General features: G+C 37.8%; 1 protein-coding gene across 1 annotated transcript in view; it reads left to right on the top strand.

Moving 5' to 3' along the window:
- The window catches only part of EMB2444 (RNA-binding (RRM/RBD/RNP motifs) family protein), a 46,311-nt gene that overhangs the window by 9,717 nt on the left and 14,075 nt on the right, over positions 1-22,519 (top strand). The window contains exons 3-4 of the mRNA XM_090008124.1: positions 5,229-5,317; positions 5,430-5,486. Coding sequence (XP_089864250.1) covers positions 5,229-5,317; positions 5,430-5,486 — 146 coding nt within the window. The remainder of the gene's footprint in view (positions 1-5,228; positions 5,318-5,429; positions 5,487-22,519) is intronic.

Below are 22,519 nucleotides of genomic sequence, written 5' to 3'. Positions count from 1 at the left end.
GCAGGTACGAGTACGGGTGCCGTGCAATTTAAAATTTTTTGGACACGGGAACACGACTATATATATGTATATATTTAAAATATATATATATATAACAATAATAAGACTCGGTCAAAGTTGTGCCTATTAGGGGACACAACTATATATATATATAACAATAATAAGACTCGGTTATATATATATATATTTAAAAAAATATATAAAAAGGTCATTTTCTTAAAAGTTTATACGTCTTTTGCCCTAAAAAATAAACAAAAATAGACTCGGTCAAAGTTGTCTGAGTCCAAAATGTGGACGGACTCGGCCTCGGTGCGTTGACCGAGTTCGACACTTGGTTGATCGTGTCCGCCCCGTGTCAGGGCGTGTTGACGCGGGTGCGTTTGATAAATCACCATGTACACAACTTCAGCCAAATTGTTGTTAGGTACATTGCTTAGTGGTTTCCAAAATATGTCTATTCTTTCTCTCAATAACTCCATCCTGTAAATGTGTATATGGACAAGATTTTTGATGAACAATCCCTTTCTCTTGCAAGAAATTCTGAAGCACATGACTAATATTTCCTCCCCCTAATCTAAGTGAAGCGTTCAACCATAGCAGAAAATTGAATCTCAATCATAGGACTAAACTTCTTAAAGATCTCAAACAACTCACTTATGTTATTCATAAAGTAAATCTAAGTAAATCTTGTATATTCTTCGATAAACGCAATAAAATAGCAGAACCACCCTTGGATAAGACTTGTGAGGGATCCCAAACATTTGAATGAACATGATCAAAGGCTCTTTCTGACTCTATCTCTCTAGATACAAAAGGTAAGTTATGACTCTTTGCTAGCCTACCACTCTCTTAAAGCTATCAGACACATAAAATACATTAGTTTAGATGTAGAGATATGACCGAGTCCTTGATGCCACAACATATACTCATCTAAAACTGTTGCTCTTAAACCACCTCCATACTTCTGAGAACTCAAATCCAATGAGTCAAGGTAATGAAAATCCTCTTTCATAATGCAAATCTCAATCATTCTTCCTTGAAAGTTGATCCTGCACAACACAATCCAGGAGAGAGAATATTACATTACAGTTATGCTTAGTTATTTGACCAACAAAAATAAGATTCCTAGTTAAAGAAAGAACATGAAAACTTGCGAAATATTTAAGTTTCTCCCAAGATAGGGACGTGTGAGTAACAAATCCAACCTTAGAGACTGACATAGAGGACCCATCTGCATTGTGAAATGAGCCACTACAAGGATGACAATTGATTAAAATAGACTCTTGTACAGTCATGTGACATGATGCACTTGAATCTATTAATCAACCTGTAGAAACACTTGGAATACCTTCAAAAACAATATCAAAAGAAGTGGGAGCTATGTAACATGGACTCTTCTAAGAGGCCAATGCACCTGACACTTGGACATGGCTTTCACAGTGTCATGTGCAGTTAATCACACCGGGGTCCATTTATGTTCAGAACTGGACTCAATTAGCCCTAATCAAGTCAAGTTTTATCTATACTATATACATAAATACGTATATGCATACACACACATATATCTGCACCCTCGCACCCAAGTTTTTTGAAACTACGGTGACGCACCCTTTGCATTTGCATCCACACCTGGGAGGAAGAGGAGCAAAAATTGTAACACCAGACTGAGCAAGAGGTTGAGCAACATACAAGATTTGAAGAGTTTCTTGCAGGAGTACAATGAGCGTTGGTCTCAAGTGACAAAATATTCTTGGGCTTTTCGGTCTCTCCAATGTAAGGAACAATGAGAGCCCCATACTTTTGTTCATCATAGGGCAAGTCTTCTTCATACGACCAAGCTTTTTACAATAGAAGCATTTAATAAAACTCATGTCACTTCTGAATGCTTCAGAACTAACTCTTTTGGATGATTAGACCTTCCATCTTTTTGCCTCATGGCCCTAATTCTGAACTTTTCTCCGGTACTAATGATATTTGTCCTTCAGATTGTGATCAAAAGAATAAAGAATCTATGCCTGCTGATAAGTTGATTGCACAGGAGAGTACAACGCCATCTTTGGACCCAAAAAGGTATAAAGGTTTTGTTTATACACGACGAGGAAGTGAGGTGCCCACTATTGTTAATCAGGAAATGGATATATCCTCTACATCTACTTCTACCTTTGATGTTAGAAGATTGACCCGCTCTCGTCATCCGATAGAAAGATGGATCAATTATGAAAATTTTTCACTGGTCTTTCAACTTTTTCTGACTCCTTTTGAGTAAGGAAGATGAGCCCACGCCATTTTCTCAAGCATCAAATTCTAAAAAATGGATTGAAGCAATGAATGAAGAAATGGAGGCTCTACATGAATGTGGTACTTGGGATGTTCCGAGACCATCTGACAGAAATGTAGTTGGGTCGAAATGGGTGTACAAAATAAAGTACAAACCGGACGAGACTATAGAACGGTACAAGGCAAGACTTGTAGCCAAAGGATTTACACATGAGCAAGGACATGATTATGATGAGACCTTTAGTCCAGTTGTGAAAATGGGGACAATTAGAGTCATACTGTCTTTAGTTATTGAACATTAGTGGACAATTAGTCAACTTGATGTCAAAAATACTTTTCTCCATGGAAATTTGAAGGAGGAAGTATACATGGAACAACCCACTGGCTATGCAGAAGGTAATCCTACAAAATACGTATGCAAATTAAAAAGGACGATATACGGGTTGAGGCAGGCATCTCGTTCTTGGTTTGATAGTTTCTCTCTTGAAATACAAAAATATGGTTTTATGCGATCTCTCCTTGACCATTCCTTGTTTATATTCAAGAATCAAGACATAGTTACTCTGTTGTTGATATATGTAGATGATATTATCATCACAGGTAACTCCAAAGTTCATATTGAGGAGGTCAAACATCTCTTGAATCAAAGATTCAAAATGAAGGATCTTGGGAAACTACGATACTTCCTTGGAATTGAAGTTGATAGTACTTCTGAAGAAATGACTCTCACTCAACATAAGTACACTATTGATGTCCTCAATAAGGCAGGCATGAAAGATTGCAAACCCTTGGGTACTCCTAGTGTCCTTTACCAAAAACTCTGTTCTCAAGATGGACATCTATATGAGAATCCTACAAAATATCGTAGCATAGTAGGCATGTTGCAATACCTTACTTTCACTCGACCTGATATTGTTTACTCAGTAAATCAAGTATCTCAGTTCATGCATGAGTCGTGTGAAGGGCATATGGAAGCAATTAAATAGATACTTAGGTACTTGAAGGGAACTGTTGGGGATGGTCTTTTGTATAGGAAAAAGACAAATGAGCAAAATGCACATGAAATTACTTTCTATACTGATGCAGACTGGGTGGGAGATCCCGACGAACGTAGATCAATATTCGGCTATTGTGTGTTTGTTGGGATGAATTTGGTTTCGTGGAGTAGTAAGAAACAAAAAGCTGTTGCTAGATCAAGTACAGAAGCCGAATATAGGTCAATGATAGCCGCTACTGCTGAAGCTACCTGGATTAGGCACTTACTGACAGAAGTGGGAGAATTGATCTCTTCTTTTATGTGATAATCAAAGTGCCATCAATATGTCCTTTAACCCCATTTATCACAGTCATGCCAAACACATCGAAATAGATCAACATTTTGTGAGACAAAAGGTGGAAGAGAAGGAGATTGAGCCTGAATTTGTACGAACTACAGATCAAGTGGCTGATATATTCACAAAAGGATTGACCAAAGACAGATTTTGGATGTTAAAAGGCAAGTTGTTCATGGTTCAAAACCATGCACAACTTGAGGGAGGGTGAAAAGACATATTTTCACAATATCGGGTCATGGGTCAAAGGGTCCAGACCCGTAATCGTACCCTTTCATTAATGGCACATATGTAATTATTCCTTGTTGTAAAAGGGTATTTTAGTACCCTAAGATTTTGTATTAGTAATAGCATATAATGGAAAGATGGGCAGCCGACTCCTGTATTGGGGAATAAGGTTTTCTCTACAACTCCTCTCTCTCTGTTCCTCACCCTTCACGTATGATAAAACTTTGGATTTATAAATCTATCAGTTTCTTCTTCCACTCTTCGTCCAGATGAACACTAAATACTTCTCTCTACTATTGGTTATGGATCTGATACCATGTCAAAGCAGTAAAGTTCCCACCATGAGAGAGATAGCAAAGAAGAAGATGAGAAGAAAAACTTCATTAAGTGGCAAAAGAAAGAGTTGCAAAACTGCAACAATATAAGGTGCCCCCCCCCCCCCCCCCCCCCACACACACACACACACTTCACTAACAAACTATTAGAAAAAGGACATAAATAGACTTCTAGCTTGACTCTTACAACAAAAAGATTAAAAATACAAGAATACCCCTATAAACAATAAAATATACAAGGGGCAACACATAAAATGATAAAATGACACAATATACACATTCTTCAACATCCTTTAATTAATTTAAGAAAAAAGAAACCAAGTGTAGATATGGTGGATGATGAGTTTCATTCTTGCTTGAAATTCTGACCTTACAATGTGATTTAATTGGAACCTTGCATCTATTCAGGGAGCATTGAGCTTGCTTTTTTTTAGCCACTTCTTACTCTGAGCATTCTAATCATTTTGGATGTTATTGTGTATATGTATGATGTGGGCAGTTAACGTTTCCTAAAAGCATTCTAACCATTTTGGATGTTTTTAGAGTTTCATGAAACCAAACAAAGCCAGATAACCAATGATGACGAACTCTCGAGAGAGCAACCAATTTCCTACCGTCCCCTCGTGGTGTCTGCAATGAGATGACTACAATCGTCTTGCTCTTGCATGTGATCAATGTTGCCCACGCTTCATAAGCAATGGTATTTTTGTGGCATAATGCGGTCAGTAATTATAATTTGGTTACATTATATGGTGGTTGTCTGGGCTTCTTGTGAGACTGATTGCCTTTTTTCTGCATCGAAACGTTTAACTTGGTCTCTGTATTGTGATCATGCATGGGTGTACTTTGATTATAACATTGATTATAACTAGCGTATAGGAGTGTCCCAGACATGTAAGTTGTATTTCTAACGATGAAACTTTTTTCTGTAAGTTATGTTTCTAAGGATGAAACTTTTTTCTTGGAACAACATTCTTAAATTCTTTCTAAATTAAATACAGCCAACTTTTCTGTTAGATGACCATTTTTTAAAATATCTTCTTAATTGTTGTTTCAGTTAATGTTTATGTGCCAAAAGACAGAGTGACAAATCTCCATCAAGGGTATGGTTTTGTGGAGTTCCGACGTGAAGAGGATGCTGATTATGTGAGTTACAGTATTAATACTAGGATTTATTCTTGGTTCAGGGGCAACATAGTGGTAGTTGTTTGGATTTAACAATTTTTTATGTGTAATTTATTTCTCGTGATGGATGCAGGCAATAAAGATTCTAAACATGATCAAACTTTATGGGAAACCAATCCGTGTTAATAAGGTGCAAATGCATTTATCCTGTTTTTGGTTCTTACATTTACTGCATCAACTGAGTATTGCATAGTTTGCTGCACAAATTCACTCATTATTATTTGGTGGATATTTGATGCGTTCTTGTTTTGCGGTCGGGTCTAGGTTAGGTATTTTAGGCAGCGGGTAGGCTCAGTTAGGTCAACAGGTCAAACCGGGTAACAAGGTGCAGGCTGACTGACAGACTTTGGTAGGGAAATTGGTGTCAGAAATATCAGAAATATCAGCCTGCAGATGTTAGAGATGAGATAAAGAACGAGAAGAGAGAGAGGAATAGTCGGCGCAATAGGGTTTTCCCTTTTTACTTAATATTTATAAGTGATACAATACACTTTACACAGGTAATAAGAACTAATTACAAACACGCCACCGCTGGATCTCTCGAGGTGGATCGGGTCGGATCCATGATCCAAACTAACAGCCTCCCTCAAGTTGAGTATGGTCTTTGATCATGCTCAACTTGTCTTTGAGTGCCCAAAACTGATGAGTGGATAATCCTTTGGTAAAAATGTCAGCAACTTGCATATCTGACCTAACATATGCGGGTTCAATTTCTTTTTCTTCCACCTTTTGTCTAACAAAGTGTTGATCGATTTCGATATGCTTCGTGCGACAATGAAGAATGGGATTGAAGGCAATATTAATAGCACTCTGATTATCACAAAGAACCATAGAGGACGAGATTGGTTCTTGTAATTCTTGCAGTAGGTGTCTCACCCACGTAACATCAGCTGTTCCTGCTGCCATTGCACCATACTCGGCTTCAGTACTAGATCGCGCCACTGCCTTTTGCTTCTTGCTACTCCATGTTACAACATTATTGCCGATAAGGATGCAATACCCTGAAACTGATCTGCGCTCATCAGGATCACCAGCTCAGTCCGCATCTGTGTAGGTGAATAGTCGATGTCCTGACGTATAAGCTGTCTTTGTTATACATCAAACCATCTCCAATCGTACCCTTTAAATACCGAAGGATTCTTTTTACCGCTTCCATATGTGCATCTGTAGGAGCATGCATAAACTGAGAGGCCTGATTGACAGAGTATGCTATGTCAGGCCTAGTGAATGTTAAGTATTGTAACATCCCTACAACTCGACGATATAAAGTAGGATCATGATAAGTAGTGCCTTCTTTAGCACTTAACTTATGATTTAGAAGACAAGGTGTGCTAATTGGTTTACAATTCTCCATCCCTGTAGCGAGGAGAATATCAATAGTGTACTTATGTTGGCTCAATGTAATAGTCTCATGTCGACTATCAACTTCCACACCCAAAAAATATCGCAAGGAACCCAGGTCTTTCATCTTGAATTTAGCCATCAGCATAGACTTAACCCAAGATATGTGATCCTCATCACTCCCAGTAATAATGATATCATCAACATATATAAGCACCCAAACAATAGCTTAACCACTTTTGAAGATGAACAATGAATGGTCTAGAACACTTTTATTGAACCCATGACGCTGGATTTCTGTGGAAAAACTTTCAAACCAAGATCGAGAAGCTTGTTTTAATCCATAAAGAGAGCGTCGAAGTTTACATACCCAATTTGATGAATCATGCATGCTATATCCAGGTGGCTGCTCCATGTAAACTTCTTCCTTTAGTTCACCATGCAGAAAAGCATTTTTAACATCAAGTTGACTGAGTGACCATCCATGTTGTAATGCCAACGCAATGACAATCCTGACTGTGCCCAGTTTTACTACTGGGCTGAATGTTTCATCGTAGTCCTGCCCATATTGCTGTGTGAAGCCTCGTGCAACCAGACGAGCCTTATAGTGCTCAACACTGCCATCCGGTTTGTGCTTGATCTTGTACACCCATTTGGATCCTACAACATTCTTGTTATCTGGCCTTGGCACAATTTTCCATGTGTTGCATTCATGCAATGCTTTCATTTCCTCATTCATCGCCTCTACCCAGGCACGAGAATTTACAGCATCATGAAAGGAGGAAGGTTCTGTTTCTTTGGACACTCTGGTTAGAAATGTTTGAAAATCCAAAGAGAAATTGTTTTAACTTACCCAGCGATCTATAGGATGTCTAACCCGAGTGGAATGTCGTAGAGGAGTCTCAGCATTGACTGGGTGAGTTCTACGAGAATAAACAAGACCAGAAAAACGTGAGGATGTTGTTGTAGGAGGAATGTCTTCCATATGTGGTTCCACATCAAAAGTATAGGGTTCATTGTCTGTCAATAAAGATGAATCCTCATGAGGCAACGAGTCATATAAAAGTGAGTCACTAAGCCAAGGATCATAACTGTCCTGTGTATCTGTGGAAGATGAACCCAGAGTGTCAAAATTTTCATCATCAAAAACAACATTTCTGGATACCCGAATTTTGCCTGTATGAGGATCATAACACCTGTATCCCTTATAGTCATCTGCATACCCAAGGAACTTGCACTGTATAGCTCTGTCTTGAAACTTATTTCTCAATGAATGATCAATATGAACATAACATACACAACCAAAAGAATGTAGTTCTTCATATGATGGATGACAATTATAAAGAACAAAATACGGAGAATTATCTTCAAGGATGGTCATGGGCAACCTGTTGATAACGTAAACAGCTGTGTGGAAAGCCTCGGTCCAAAGGGAAAAAGGAATGCCCACAATATGCATCATGCTCAAGGCTGTTTCAACAATATGCTTGTGCTTTCTCTCAGCAACTCCATTTTGTTGAGGGGTATGAGGGCAAGAAATGTTACGTGTAATGTCATGCTCCTTCAAATATTCACTAAAATCATGGGATATGTATTCTCCCCCCATCACACTGGAAATATACAACATTGGTATTGAATTGGTTTTGGACTAATGCATGAAACTGTTTGAACAACTTGAAAACTTCATGTTTGTTTTTCATGAAGTAAATCCAACTAAAACGAGTGTAAGAATCAAGAAAGAGTACATAGTATCGAGATCCAGAAAGAGAAGCAGTGGGCGCAGGACCCCAAACATCTGAGCATATAATTTCAAAAGGCTTTGTTGCTCTTTTATTGATACTATGAAAAGGAAGTACATGACTTTTGCATAAATGACAACTTGGACATTTTGACTCTAAACTGATTGCGGGTATTAGACCTTTAGCAGACAACTTGTCAAGAAAGACTTGACTACAATGACCCAAACGAAGATGCCATAAGTTTGGCTTATTAAGTTTCAAGACTCTAGATGGAGAACTATGATCTATGGATCGACTAAAAAATGTTGGAAATGAAGGAGCTGAAGAAGCCACGGCTACGGAAGACGACGTCTTCAAAGGCACATGAGATTCTTCAAAGACGTATATGTTCCCGCGCCGTTCACCTTTAGCGAGCGTCTTCTTGGTGTGAAGATCCTTAAGATAAACAGAAGGAGTAAATTCAACAGAAGAATTTGTTTCATCAACTAGTTTAGACACAGATAGAATATTCTTTTGAATAGCAGGTGTGAGTAAGACATTTGACAAGGGTAATTGTGATTCAGGCAAAGAAAGGGAGACATTTCCAGTGTAAGATATGGGGTGGTGAGATCCATCTCCTATGACTATAGTGCCATTTCCAGTGTAAGGAGTCAAGTGAGTAAATTTACCTGCATCAGAAGTAACGTGTGCTGCTGCCCCTGAATCAATATACCATATATCTTCCTCATTTTGGCGCAAGTTCATCTGATTGAAAGTAGTCATAAGGATATTTTGTACGTCCTATGGAAGAACCTGTCCCTGAGGAGTACGGGCAAACTGATGAGTGGCCTTCTGCCCTGGCCTACTATCTGGCCTCCCTGATTTGTTCCGGTTCTGAGGATTGTACCAGCAGTTTGCTTTAACATGTCCCCGTTTGTTGCATAGAAAACAAGTAGGAACACGTCCTCCTCGTGGTACACAGCTTGAACCAATACCTCCTCCACCTGGTGTAGGCAGTAATCCTCCTCTGTTCATAGATGTTCCATTGGGGCGAGGGGGAGTAAATGAAACTCCTGTTTGAATAGGCGTATGTGTCATCATCACAGGATGAGCATCCTCTGACGCGTGTTCCTGATTTAAACTGACCTCATATTGCAAAAGCTTATATTGAAGATCATCAAAACATGGAAGGACTGAGACAACCTGGAGTGCCGTGCAGAACATGCGATATTCAGGTCCAAGACTACCTAATACCTGTTGTACCATATCCTTATCTGATACAGGACTTCCAATGGCAGCTAACTGATCTGTAATCACTCTGACATCCCCCATGAACTCTGTAATGGATTTGTTTTCTTTTCGCATGGATTGGAATTTCCACTTGAGTTGCAAAGCTCGAGATTCGGAAACCTGAGAAAAAGAGTGAGCTAGTCCATTCCACAACTCGGCAGCGGATTGGTCATCAGAGATAGTTTGTAAAACACGATCAGAAAGTAAGCAACTAATGTCTGATCCTGTTGTACCCATATGTCATAAGTTGGATTGGTGCTTCGAAGTTGACTCACCTTCCCGTCTTCACCTGTTATTTCCTGCATGATATGTGTAGGTGGGGCGGGCGATCGTCCATCTAGATGCCCATAAAGACCATGACTGCGAATAAAAGGCACAATTTGGCGTTTCCAAAGCAAATAGTTATCATGTGATAACTTGTGGGTCATGAGGTGAGTAAGAAAACTAGGGTTCAATTTGGAATCCATAGATTTTATGAAGAATGAGAGAACAAACTGTATTTAACAGTATATTAAGAGAAGAAGAACATCAATACTGTGTGTGCTGAAAATGATATCAGCAACACATTGCACAGAAATATAATGACGTGTAATCCAGAAAATAATCTTCACACACACGTTATTAAAAAAAAAATTTCAATGCTGTGTAACGTGTGAACCAGGAATAGCAATGCTGTGTACACAGAGAAATAGCAATGCTGTGTGCACAGAAAAACAACAATGCTGTGTAACGTGTGAGCCAGAAAAACAATTTGAAAAGAGAAGGAATCGAAATAGAAATAAGGATGCGCAAAACTGGGATGCGTGAAATCAGATTAGGAAAAAGGAGAAACTGGAGAAATCTGATTAAGAAAAAGAGACAGAGAAATAGGGATACGTGAAACTGGGATGATGCGTGAAATCAGATTAAAGGGAAAGGAAAAAAAACAGAGAAAAGATCAGAAGATCAGAAATAGATTTAAGGAAAAAGGAATAGAGAAAGCCTACGTCCTTTCACGCATTGGTCCTTATAGGCCTTCCAGAGGATCGATTTCCGCGCCTGTGCTCTGATACCATGTCAGAAATATCAGAAATATCAGCCTGCAGATGTTAGAGATGAGATAAAGAACGAGAAGAGAGAGGAATAGTCGGCGCAATAGGGTTTTCCCTTTTTACTTAATATTTATAAGTGATACAATACACTTTACACTGGTAATAAGAACTAATTACAAACACGCCACCGCTGGATCTCTCGAGGTGGATCGGGTCGGATCCATGATCCAAACTAACAATTGGTACGCCAAACGGTGTGGAGGAAAAATCCCAAATTTGGAGGGATTGTTTCAGACACCTTAATGGAGGTACAAACCAAGTTTCAGGGTTTAGGTCAACAGGTCAAACCGGGTAACAAGGTGCAGGCTGACTGACAGACTTTGGTAGGGAAATTGGTACGCCAAACGGTGTGGAGGAAAAATCCCAAATTTGGAGGGATTGTTCCAGACACCCTAATGGAGGTACAAACCAAGTTTCAGGGTTAGGAGACACGGGACACGTCTGTACAAATTTACGAATGAGACGGACAAGCGAGACAGGGCAACGTCTGGTTCAGTTTGGTTCTGACAGAGTTCAGGAGAAAATTCAGTTCTCTCAAACTACTGTACATAATATACCAAATTATAAGACATGACTTTAGACACATGGAAAAAGATCCTGGTAAAATATGGGGCCTAACTTCACTGGGTTCGGGAGATATGAGCTCGGGAACATGCGACAAGATTTAAAATTTTGGACTGGTTCAGGACTGGTTTTTGGCTCGGACAGGTTGTAATAGAAAAATCAGATCTCCCTACTGGAATGACGATAAATTTTAATTTTTCGAGAGTAGGCTAAAGACATGTTGGGGAAGCTAGGTTTCAAATTTTAGACCTAGACTTGCTACGGTTAAAAAAATATGATGTCTGCAAGTCAGTCCAGTTTTTACAGTTCACAGTAACCAGAAACGTGATCAGAACTAGGTTCACACGGGTTGGGTGAGTTCAAGGACAGGCTGGGGCTAAGCTAAAGGGTTTGTTTAACTTACTAGGATCAGGTAGGCTGGCTGGGGAAAGGTCTACCACATGTTGCAAGATTGGATGGTTGACTGGAGGTTGGATTCACCGAAGTTGAGTCTGAGCCACCGGTCTTGCAGGTTCACCTTCAAAAGTTGGAGGTTGGACTTTGTCTGCAGCCTAAGTCCTACACATAACCAGACCTACTAGAGGTCTTCCTTCTGAGAGAGAGAGAGAGAGAGAGAGAGAGAGAGAGAGAGAGAGAGAGAGAGAGAGAGAGAGAGAGAGCAATTCTTCAAGTTCATTTAGCATTTCATGATGATTTCAAAGGAGGAATTACAAGCCTATAAAGGCTCAAGAGGGACTATCTACAACCCTTCACAAGTTACAAAAATAAAGTAAATAAAAGGCTAAAATAAGATAGAACCTACTAAGACCCATTCTAATTCTAGATAACACTTCATAGACTCAACCTTATTAATAGATAACACCTACTAGACTTAGATATCACCTCCTTGACTTAGCTAGAATTAGCCAAACTACATTTAGGCTAGTCTTAACCCCTTACACCTTTTTTCAAAATCTCAGAAATGGGGAAGTCTCCCCCACTTGGTGGGCCCCACAAAAGCCAGCTGGTCCAGAAACGTCCATATCATCCCCCTCTCCTTAAAATTTGCATAGTCTGCTAGGCAAGAGGCATTCTTATTGGCTCCAACCCAATGAGGTACACATCATGCTTCCGTTGTGCCACTCTGATGATACATCACTTGCAATGCTTCCTCCCTTTGCTAAAACCAAAATCAAGCTGCCTTTGCTGAAGTGGCTGTTTTATCTGCTGAAAAAGCCAACCATTCTAATGGGCTCAGAAAGATCTTTTCAACGGGAAATTTCTTGCTGAGTCTCATCGAGCCACCCACTGAGTTAGCAAGGATTTTATTGGCATGCACTCCCAGCAAATTTCTGACCTCAACACCCCCATTTTAGGATACTCAATTGATTGGACAGTGGACACGGTTTGACATAGGCTCAAGGGTATTGGATAAGTAGGTCAAATATATTCACTGTTTGATAATCTCCTCTCAATATCAAGATAAGGTGCAAAAAATTATGATTTTTCAAAAGAACAATGAAAACTAAGTAATTTCTGTAAATCATATGAATAGAAGGATCATCTAGCTACTCGGAGATGGCTGTTCCGATAATGTTATTTATTGACAGAGGAACATGTCAAAGACTGAAGGAGGCCTTTTGATAATGACTGTTAATGGCAGTTCATTTCAATACTGTTCTGATTCTAGATTATATATGTTCATGGTCAGGTAGTGGTTCAAGTGTGACTCTAACTGCAATCAAGGAACTAAGAAAGCAACATGACATTTACTGGAGTCCTATGTCACACAGATACTCTATTTTGGTTCCCATTCCATATCCCAGTATACTAGTCATATTTAAAACGTCATAAAAAAGGCTGTCCCTGTATTGGCAGCCATATCCATGTGACGTAGCTGGAGTCAATGATTTGGTGGGTCTTTTGTCTTGGGATTGTTGTGTCAAACTGTAATGCGTCTTTCTATTCTCAGGAAATAAATTGTTTAGGTTGCATAGTTTCCTTTCCAATTTCTAGCTAAATTATAATATTTCTCTTTTCTTTTTTCCATCCAAAGATTTTCCAGGAAGAACCCAATGAAGATTAGAAAGTGACCTTCTCCCTGCAAAATCCTGATCTAAGAATTGTTCTTTTTAATCTTTAATTGTTCTTAGAGTCGGGCTGTATTTTGTCTGTTCTTAAAAAGGTTCTTTTGCTATGTTCCTTACCCATAACTTCGCTTATTTTTTCTGATGTGCAACATAACATTGAGGTGGCTATGAGGCAAAAGTTTGAGTACTATTATGTATTATTCTGTATCTAGTATATCATTCTTAATTCAGTCTTTGTTGTATTGAGACGTGATGTGCTGAAATCTGGATTGGATCGTGGATCCAAGACCAAGTCTCACTGTGTTATCATATTACACTCTATGCTGCGTCTTCCTCTCTCTTCTTTACCATGAGTTTTGGTATGACCCACGATTTATCATGGTATCAGAGCAGGCCATGATATTTGGGATTGTCAAGTGTCCATCATGATCTCCTTCCTCTCCAAGGTATTGTTCTTCTCTATTCCTTTCTTTCCTTTCACTCTTTTCATCTACTGTTTCTTCCAATTCCTTTTCCTTTTTATCGTTTGAGAAACTCTCATTTTTTGTTCCCAATATCATCAACCATTAAAACCCTGCTCATGTCCCTTCTTTCTTTACATCTTCTCTTAAAATCTGTCTTTGAACTCACTATCTTTGACTTTTCCTAAATAGTTCTTTCTCTTCTATTCCTGGTCTTGAAATCTTTCTTTGCTGTTGATCATTTTATATTCTTCACACCACGACTTTGCACTTTCCTATCTTCAAAGGTATGCTATCAAACCAAAACTGAAAATCTGTTGGGTTTGATCAACTTACTTTCATAGCATAGTTTCCTAAATCGATACATAAAATTGATTTGGGTTTGATCAATTTTGTTTTCGTAGCATAGTCTGCTGCTGTCTCTGGTGATCTAGGAAAAAAAATGTAGGTCATTTGTTGCTGTTTATCCTCAAAAGATGCATCTCAAATTTATGTTGATTTAGCAGTTATTTCGATTTTATTATTGATTTCGGTTTTGATTTGTGCCCGTGTTTCTCGGTTTCGGTTTCATACCTGTTATTCCTACTTTTCTTTGTGCCTTTTTATTTGTTTTTAAATTCGTGTGGTATTTTTCACTCTTTTCATTGTCATAACTGCCCATGGATCCGAATTCCGCTCAAGCGTCCTCTCTTCGACTTTCTTGAATCAGCTAGTATGTGAGAGACTAAATAACACCAACTTTCTCACCTGGAAGAGGTAGATCATTCCTTTCATTAGGAGTCAGGATCTTGCGATCACTTGGATCAATCAATACCTATCCCGCCAGAATTTCTTTTGTAGGAGGATAACGTTGACAAAGGGTCTTGTCCGAAATCCTGAATTCGTTAGTTGAATGAAGCGTGATCAAGCCTTGGTGGCTTATCTCACCTCTACTTTGTGATAGGAGGTGTTGATTGGTGTTCCAGATGATTGTACTGCTATGGAATTATGAAATAGGGTGGTTCAGACCTATTCTCAAATCTGAGAGGCTAGAGTGATATATTTGAAGAGGGAATTTCAGCTGCTTAAGAAAGAGTTGTCTATGTCGATCTTAGACTACTTCAACAAGATCAAGAGTATCAATGACCACCTGGCTTTAGTTGGATATGAAGTTCAACATAAAGACAGAACTCAGCAATCCTTGTGTGGTTTGGGCCAGAGTACCATGTTCTTTCCACCACATTACAATACTGGTCCAACTTATTGACTTTTGATGATTTGAAAGCTAAGTTGCATTATGAGATTTCTCTCAAAGAATGAGGTTGACAAAGGGAATGTAGAGGCGCACAAAGTTTTGGTTGCTAGCACTTTTGTTGAGTGTGGACGAGGAGGAGCCTGAGGAAGGCGTGGCCGTGGTGATAATCAAGGTGGGCGTGGATTACTTCCCACGCCCACCATGACTCCTTTTGTGAATAATAACCCTAGAAGAAATATTCTCATGTGTAACATATGCAAGAAGGGACATGTGAAGGCAAATTACTAGTTCAAAGACAATCCTAAGTACAATCCCAAGGCACAAAACAAAGGGCAGCATAACAGAAGTCAAGACAAAGTTCTCCGAGTAGTCTAGATAAAGAGCTTTTATTGGCAGCATTGGCAGGGCTGAGTTTTAAACAAAATGAGCAAGGAGTATGGTATATCTGTAAGAAGATGAAGCTCACAACTAAAGCTTCAAATGAAGGTCACAAAAGATCTCTCTCAATGAATACAATGGTTCATTCAACATACACAATAACCGAAATAAATAAAAAGAGTGTACACAAGAAGAGAGGAAAAATTATATATCATTCAAGTGGGAAAACCCACACTCAAGAGTATATATTACAAGGGGGAATAGCCCCATATTTATAGAGCATAAAGGCGAGGGAGTTGTTGGGCTCCCAACAGCTCTAATTAGAGCCGTTGGAAGCCCAACAACTCTTAAAGTACACGTTGCTTTTTGACTATTGTCAAAAAGTAACATGTCCAAAAGTATTAAAATGTCCAAACTAAAATCCTAAACTTAATTCTAACTAGTTTCTAACTAAACTAAAAAATGATAACTAAACTACAAATATATTACATATAAATATTACATTTTTTAACAATATCGATTCAGGTGCAGCAAGCCATGTCACCGGTGATATGGGAAAGTTCTCTAAATTGGTTCCATATTTTGGTAGAAACAATATTATTATCGGAGATAATGCTCTCCACCCCATAACTCATTCTAGAGAAAAGGCCTTGATGAATAGGATGCTTAATATATCTAATAATGCGTAAAATAGATCCCTTATGAACAAAAGTAGGAGCGAGCTGAAATTGACTAGTGTGTATATCTGGTCTAGTGATTGAGACATTAGACAGGGCTCCGATTAGTTGTAGAATTTGCAAGTGGTTTCCCATCATCAATTCTCATTTTTGCATTGACAATCTCTGGAGTATCAATTTTATTGTCATCTGTGATACCAGGCCTGAAAACAACATCAAAGACAAACTTAGACGAAGACAATAGATAACCTCTAAGAGAGTAAGCAAATTCAATCCTTAAGAAATATTTTAAAAATCTGAAATCAGTCATTTCAAAATGATTTTTGAGACATTTTTTAATGTTTTCAACTTCCTGTTTATCTCCTCCATTGATGATCATATTGTCCACGTAAAGAAGAAGAATGATAATACCCGCATCTGAAATCTTAACAAATAATGCAGTGTTAGTCAAACAAGATCGAAATCCAATATCAAGCGTGACCCGACTAAACCTATCGTACCAAGCTTCTAGTGCTTGTTTATGACCATAAAAAGCTTTGTCCAAACAAAGAGCTTTTCTTTTAGGAATAGTTACACCAGGTAGAGCTTCCATTATATACTTTTTCAACTAGGTTTCCATTAAAAAATGCATTTTTGACATCCATATGGTATATATGCTATTTTCTTATAGAGGCTAAGGCTACTAAAGTCCTAACGGTGGTAATCCTAGTAACTGGGGCAAAGGTTTTTTCATAAATTATGTCATATTCTTGAGAACAACCCTCTGCAACTAACCTAGCTTTGTACCTTTCAAGAGTTCTATATCTCTTGGTTTTCACCTTAAATACTCATCTACAACTTATGGGCTTCTTTTTGTGTGAGATGTTTTGAATAGTTAAAGTCTTGGCTCTTTCTAAAGCTTCTAGTTCTACTCTCATGGCTTCTCTTCACTGAGGATGTTCTTTGGCTTGAGCATATGTAGAGGGTTCTATATATGAATGAATTAAGGCAATGTATGCTTTTTACTTAGATGAGAATGAGTCATAGGACACAATTTTTTCAACCTTCTAGTTGATACTTTGGACTGACTTTCAGTGTTAGAATATTTTTTCTAATGCACATGGTTGTTTAGGGTCCCTACACCTAGAGTATTGTGGACAATTTTATCCTTGTGTGATTGCTCTTCACTATTTTCATCATTATGGGATTGGTCTTCATTTACCAAATCATTCCTAGGCTCGTGATCTTCACTAAGATCATATTCACAATCATCATCATATTTTGGAATTAGATCCAACAAAAAGAAATACTCGGTTATTTTCTTAGAATTTTTAAAGTAAAAAATCTTTTCTTTTCTAAGAAAGATACATTTCTAGAATCATACAATTTTTCATTTTAAAATCAAAACACGTATAGCCTTTTTGGTTATCTCCATGACCTAAAAAGACACAAGGAATAGCACAAGGACATTTTGTTAGTAAAAACAAAACATTTGTATCCAAAAACTCTTAATCTAGAATAATTAGGAGCTAATTTGAAAAGTTTTTCAACCGGTGATATTTTTGCAAAACGGAAGATGTCATTCTATTTATAAGATACACAAGCTAAAGTAGTTTCTGCCTCAAAAATCTTTTGGTACTTGGTTTGCTATAAGTAAAGTCCTTGTGATTTCTACTATGTGCCTATGCTTCCTTTCAACGAAACTATTTTTGTTGTTGTTAGTGAGGACATGATTTTTGGTGTGTGATGCCATGAAGATTTAAATAATCTTTAAATTCTTTTGATAAAAATTCTTTCATTGAATCCGTGCGCAAAAACAATATATTTTTGACTAAGTTATGAAATATTTGAAAGTGAGAAAACTTCATATTTATGCTTAAGAAAATAGATTTAAGTATGTTCAAAAAAATCATTAAAAAAAATTACATAATAAGCATATACCTTTAGATATAACACGTGTCGAGCTCGATGCATCTGAATATATTAACTCAAGTGGTTTAGAAGAGAAAAAAGTTGTTTATTGTAAATGTAATCTCTTCATTTTGCCAAGAATACAATCTTTATTGTAACGACTTTAAACTGACCCTCAAAAATGCAAAATTTTTTATTTTTAAAAATTGCAGAAAACCTCCTAAAGACCGGGGGCGCACTACAAATTTAATATACCCATTCCATCAACCATATTAAATATAGAGTCAATTTAAAACTATGAATTGAACTTCATTTATTTAATCAAATAAGTCAAGAAAGTTCAAAATTCAAAAATTCCATCCCAAGCATATCCACCAAATCATAAACCTCGAGTCCTTCAGCCAATCCCTCTTATCACTGAGCCTCCGTGCCTGAAAAACATTTTTAAAAAGCGGGTAAGAACTAAAGTCCTCGTACAAATTCCTCTAAAAATCTAATAATTAAATAACACAAATTCAATCGTGCACAAATTTAAGAGAAAATCGCCAACAATAAATCATCAGAACTAACTTACCATCTAAGTTCAAACAAACATTCAACAATTTCATGCTAAATCAAATATTAAGGAATGCATGAACTAATGCTAAGGATGCAAGAATCAGTGCACATGCATGAATAACTTTTTAAGTTAATTATATAAGTTGTTTTTGCATACATGTCTCTATTAGATGTACTCAAATTTAATTTTCACTTTCCTTACAAACCCGCGAATACTAAAAAACGGGTAAAGTTTTTGAGGTTCAAGGTAGTTCTCAATCATAGCTTAACACACAATTTGTATTTTAATTACTGAGTTCCACACTTGTTTTTCGATCGATATCTTGTATCAGCTGCAATCAATCAGAACATTAGTTATCAATATCTAATGCTAGTACATTAAGGACATCAATATTCATTGATGCCACTTTCTTGGTATACCAATAACTACAACTGAGTTAACACCACCACCTTCAGGCAAAGTAGTTAAAAGTTTTCTACAACCGTGGCCGAGAACATGAACCTCACATCGGGTTCTTGAGGACAACAATTGTACAAGGTCTTTTAGTATCCTCACGGTCCCCCACGACCATCATCCAAGATTACCACATTTTTCAAAGGACATCAATGACGAATATTATTACATTGTTTGGTCTCTTTTACCATCCTAATCAATTAAGAGTTATTTACACAAGAACATGTTGACAGCGTGTTTGCTGTCATTGCATAAGCATGAACAACAACATGCTGACAACATGTTTGCAGTCACAGCACAAGCATGGACAGCAACATGCTGGCGGCATGTTTGCTATCACAGCACAATTGAGAACATGTATGAATAGCCACATGTAAGATCAGTAACATGTATGAACCACATGTATGATTAGCAACATGTATGAACAACATAAACAGTAACATGTATGAACAACCACATGCACAACATGTATAAATAGTAACATGAATGAACTGCACCATGTATGAACAACCACATGCATGATTAGCAACATGTATAAACAATAAAATCTATGAACAACAACATGTATGAACAACTACATGTATGCCAACTTGCTGTCGCTACACACGTGTGGACAACAACATGCTGACAGCATGATTGTTGTCACGGCACAAGTGTGGACAACAACATGCTAACATGTTTGATGTCACAACACCATCATGAACATTACAGTGACGTTGTCACTTTGCTGGCATATATATATGTATATATATATATATATATATATATATATATATATATATATATATATGAACAACGGCACAACTGTTATAAAAAAACATTCATTTCATTCACATGCCTAGCAAAACAACAAAACTTATGGTTCATTCACATGATCAGCAAAATAAAAAGAAATATACAAATCTTATATGAATTTAAGTCTATCTGATTCAATCTTTCTATATCATGGATTCAATAAAAAAGCACAAATCAGAAACCATAATCCCTATGTGACACCCAACCCCAAAACATGTAGCCTTTTAAAAATTGTGTCTATGCTACGAATCAGAAAAATCGATTGCAGAAATTAATGACAAAAATAAATGAATAAATAAATAAATATATATATATATATATATATATATATATATATATATATATATATATATATATATAATGTGTGTGTGTGTGTGGAAAGGAAAAATCATCTCAGCCAAAATAAATTCCAGATTTGTAAAGATTCATAAATCTGTGTACAAATATACAGATTTGATTTTCCTTCAAATCCACACTTGATTTAATTCGTGCTACTCTTCCCACTCATCGAAATTGAGAGAAGAATCAGTACCGTGATTGAAGATTCGGAAAAAATTTAGAGGAAGGAGGCATTGAAATAGGCTTCTTGTACTTCTTCTCTTTCCTTCTCTCTTTTTTTGACTTTCCTTTCTCTCTCTCTAAGGGACAATTTGAGAGAGAGAGAGAGAGAGTCTCTCTCTCTTTTCTAATTAGAGAGACTTCTAGGGGGGGTGGAGGGGTGATGCCCCCTTCTAGATGGGTAGGGGTAGAGTTCTACCAAAGGCAGAACTCTACCTCTCATCCACATTTATCTTCTATATATATTTTTATTTTGCATCATCTTGTGAAATATTCCACATAAGGGGTGACACCTCTTATAGAAGAACATAAGGTGGAGTAGAGTTCTACCCTAGGTAGAACTCCACATAAGGGGTGACACCCCTTATAGAAGAACATAAGGTGGAGTAGAGTTCTACCCCATGTAGAACTCTACCTCATCCTTTCCTCTTTAAATTTATATTTAACTTTTTATGTTTTTTTAAAGTTTAAATTCATTTTAGTTTTAAAAAGGTATGGATGGATTATGGGTTCAGTTTGGACCCATGATCCAAATCCATATCCAATTTCCTATGTCACAGGGATTCAAACAACTAGGTGCCGCACCCGCGTCGACGCGACGCGAGTGCGCGTGCAGGTACGGCACCCGGTGTGGTCAACCCGACCCTGGGTGCGGTCAACGCACCCAGGGTCATTTTGGTCCAATTTTTTGATTAAAAAAATTTGCCCGATGAAATGGGCTGCGGAGGGGAGGATTAGGGCAATTGTCTCCTCTCCGACTCCCTCTGCTCTCTGCCGCCGTCGACCGCTCCGCCATCGCCGATGATCGCTCTTTCGCCTACCGCTCCAGGTATGCCCCCAACTCCCTCTGCTCTCCTCCTCTCCTCTCCGACTCCCTCTGCTCTCTCCCTCTTAGAATGTCGGGGTCTCTGTGTGCACGACTTGTGTTTTTTTGGGTCTTTGTGTTTGCTTTTCCTTTGCTGCAGCAGAATCGTGTCCTTACTCGGTGCTAACGGCTCAACTGCAAGGTTCCTTGTGCATCTTGCCAGAGGGCTTGGACATGCGGTTTGTCAGGCCACAATGTAGCGTTCTGTCGTTGTTGGTTCCCTTGCAGCTATGTGGGCTTTCGGATGTTCGGTATGTGTTGGCTTAGGTGGGGAGTCTAAACAACTCTCCTTCTTGCACTGATATTTTCAATGTCAGAATCGACGGATGACACTTCACAGTTGTGCGGCCTTCGGGCCAGTGTTGCGTTGATGTCATCACTGTGTTGACGTCATCACAAGAGGAGTCCAGTGGTACAGTCATGTCAGTTTTGAGGGTTTTGAGTGGGGGTATCACTAGCTTGTGTTTTTATAAGATTTTTTAACCAAGTTTCAAGTGATTTGGAGAAGTATTGGATTTTTGGTGAATTTTCCAAGGATTGCTGGGTTGTATAAACGTCCTTGACAAGATTCAAGAAATATGTTGAATCTGATCAATTTTCAGTGTTTTTGGTTGGGAGAATAGCATCATTCAGGTCGTTTTTGATATAGAAGTGTGAGAAAATTGTTTGCGTAAACAGATTTGACACTTTGCGTGAGATTTAATGTGTTTTTGAGAGGGTTCTTGCAGGCGGTAGCCTAGTTTTAGGCTATATTGGGCACGACCCTCTTTGTGTTGAGTTTGGGCAGTGTGCTTATTGATTTAGCATTGGTATTGTATTTCTTCATGTTTTAATGCTATTCTTTCAGCTAAGTCAATGTTTTTTAGTTGGTTTACCATCCATTTTTTGGTGTTGACTGCTTGTGTGTGATGTTATTCTCTATTTCATTTATACTTTGTTGGGGCTTTTACCAGATACATCATATTGTTACTTGTTTTTGTTGTAGTTGTTGAGTTGTGCAGCACTTTGTTGGGGCTTTTACCCGATTTAATTGTGGTGTTAGTTTTTATGATGAAGAATAGAATTGTAGATTGTTAATTTGATTTATTGCATGCATGATGAATTGATTTGATGATATTTATTATAATTGTTTTTTATTTCATTAGTGTTAATGTTGTTAACTGATAAAACTTAATATATATATATATATATAATATTTTTTTACCGCATCCCCGCACCCA

The sequence above is a fragment of the Nuphar pumila genome, chromosome 1 (genome assembly GCF_984573655.1).
Source record: "Nuphar pumila chromosome 1, dmNupPumi1.hap1.1, whole genome shotgun sequence".
Taxonomy (NCBI): domain Eukaryota; kingdom Viridiplantae; phylum Streptophyta; class Magnoliopsida; order Nymphaeales; family Nymphaeaceae; genus Nuphar; species Nuphar pumila.
The sequence above is the reverse complement of the archived record's forward strand: the minus strand, read 5'-3'. Positions and strand labels throughout refer to the sequence as shown.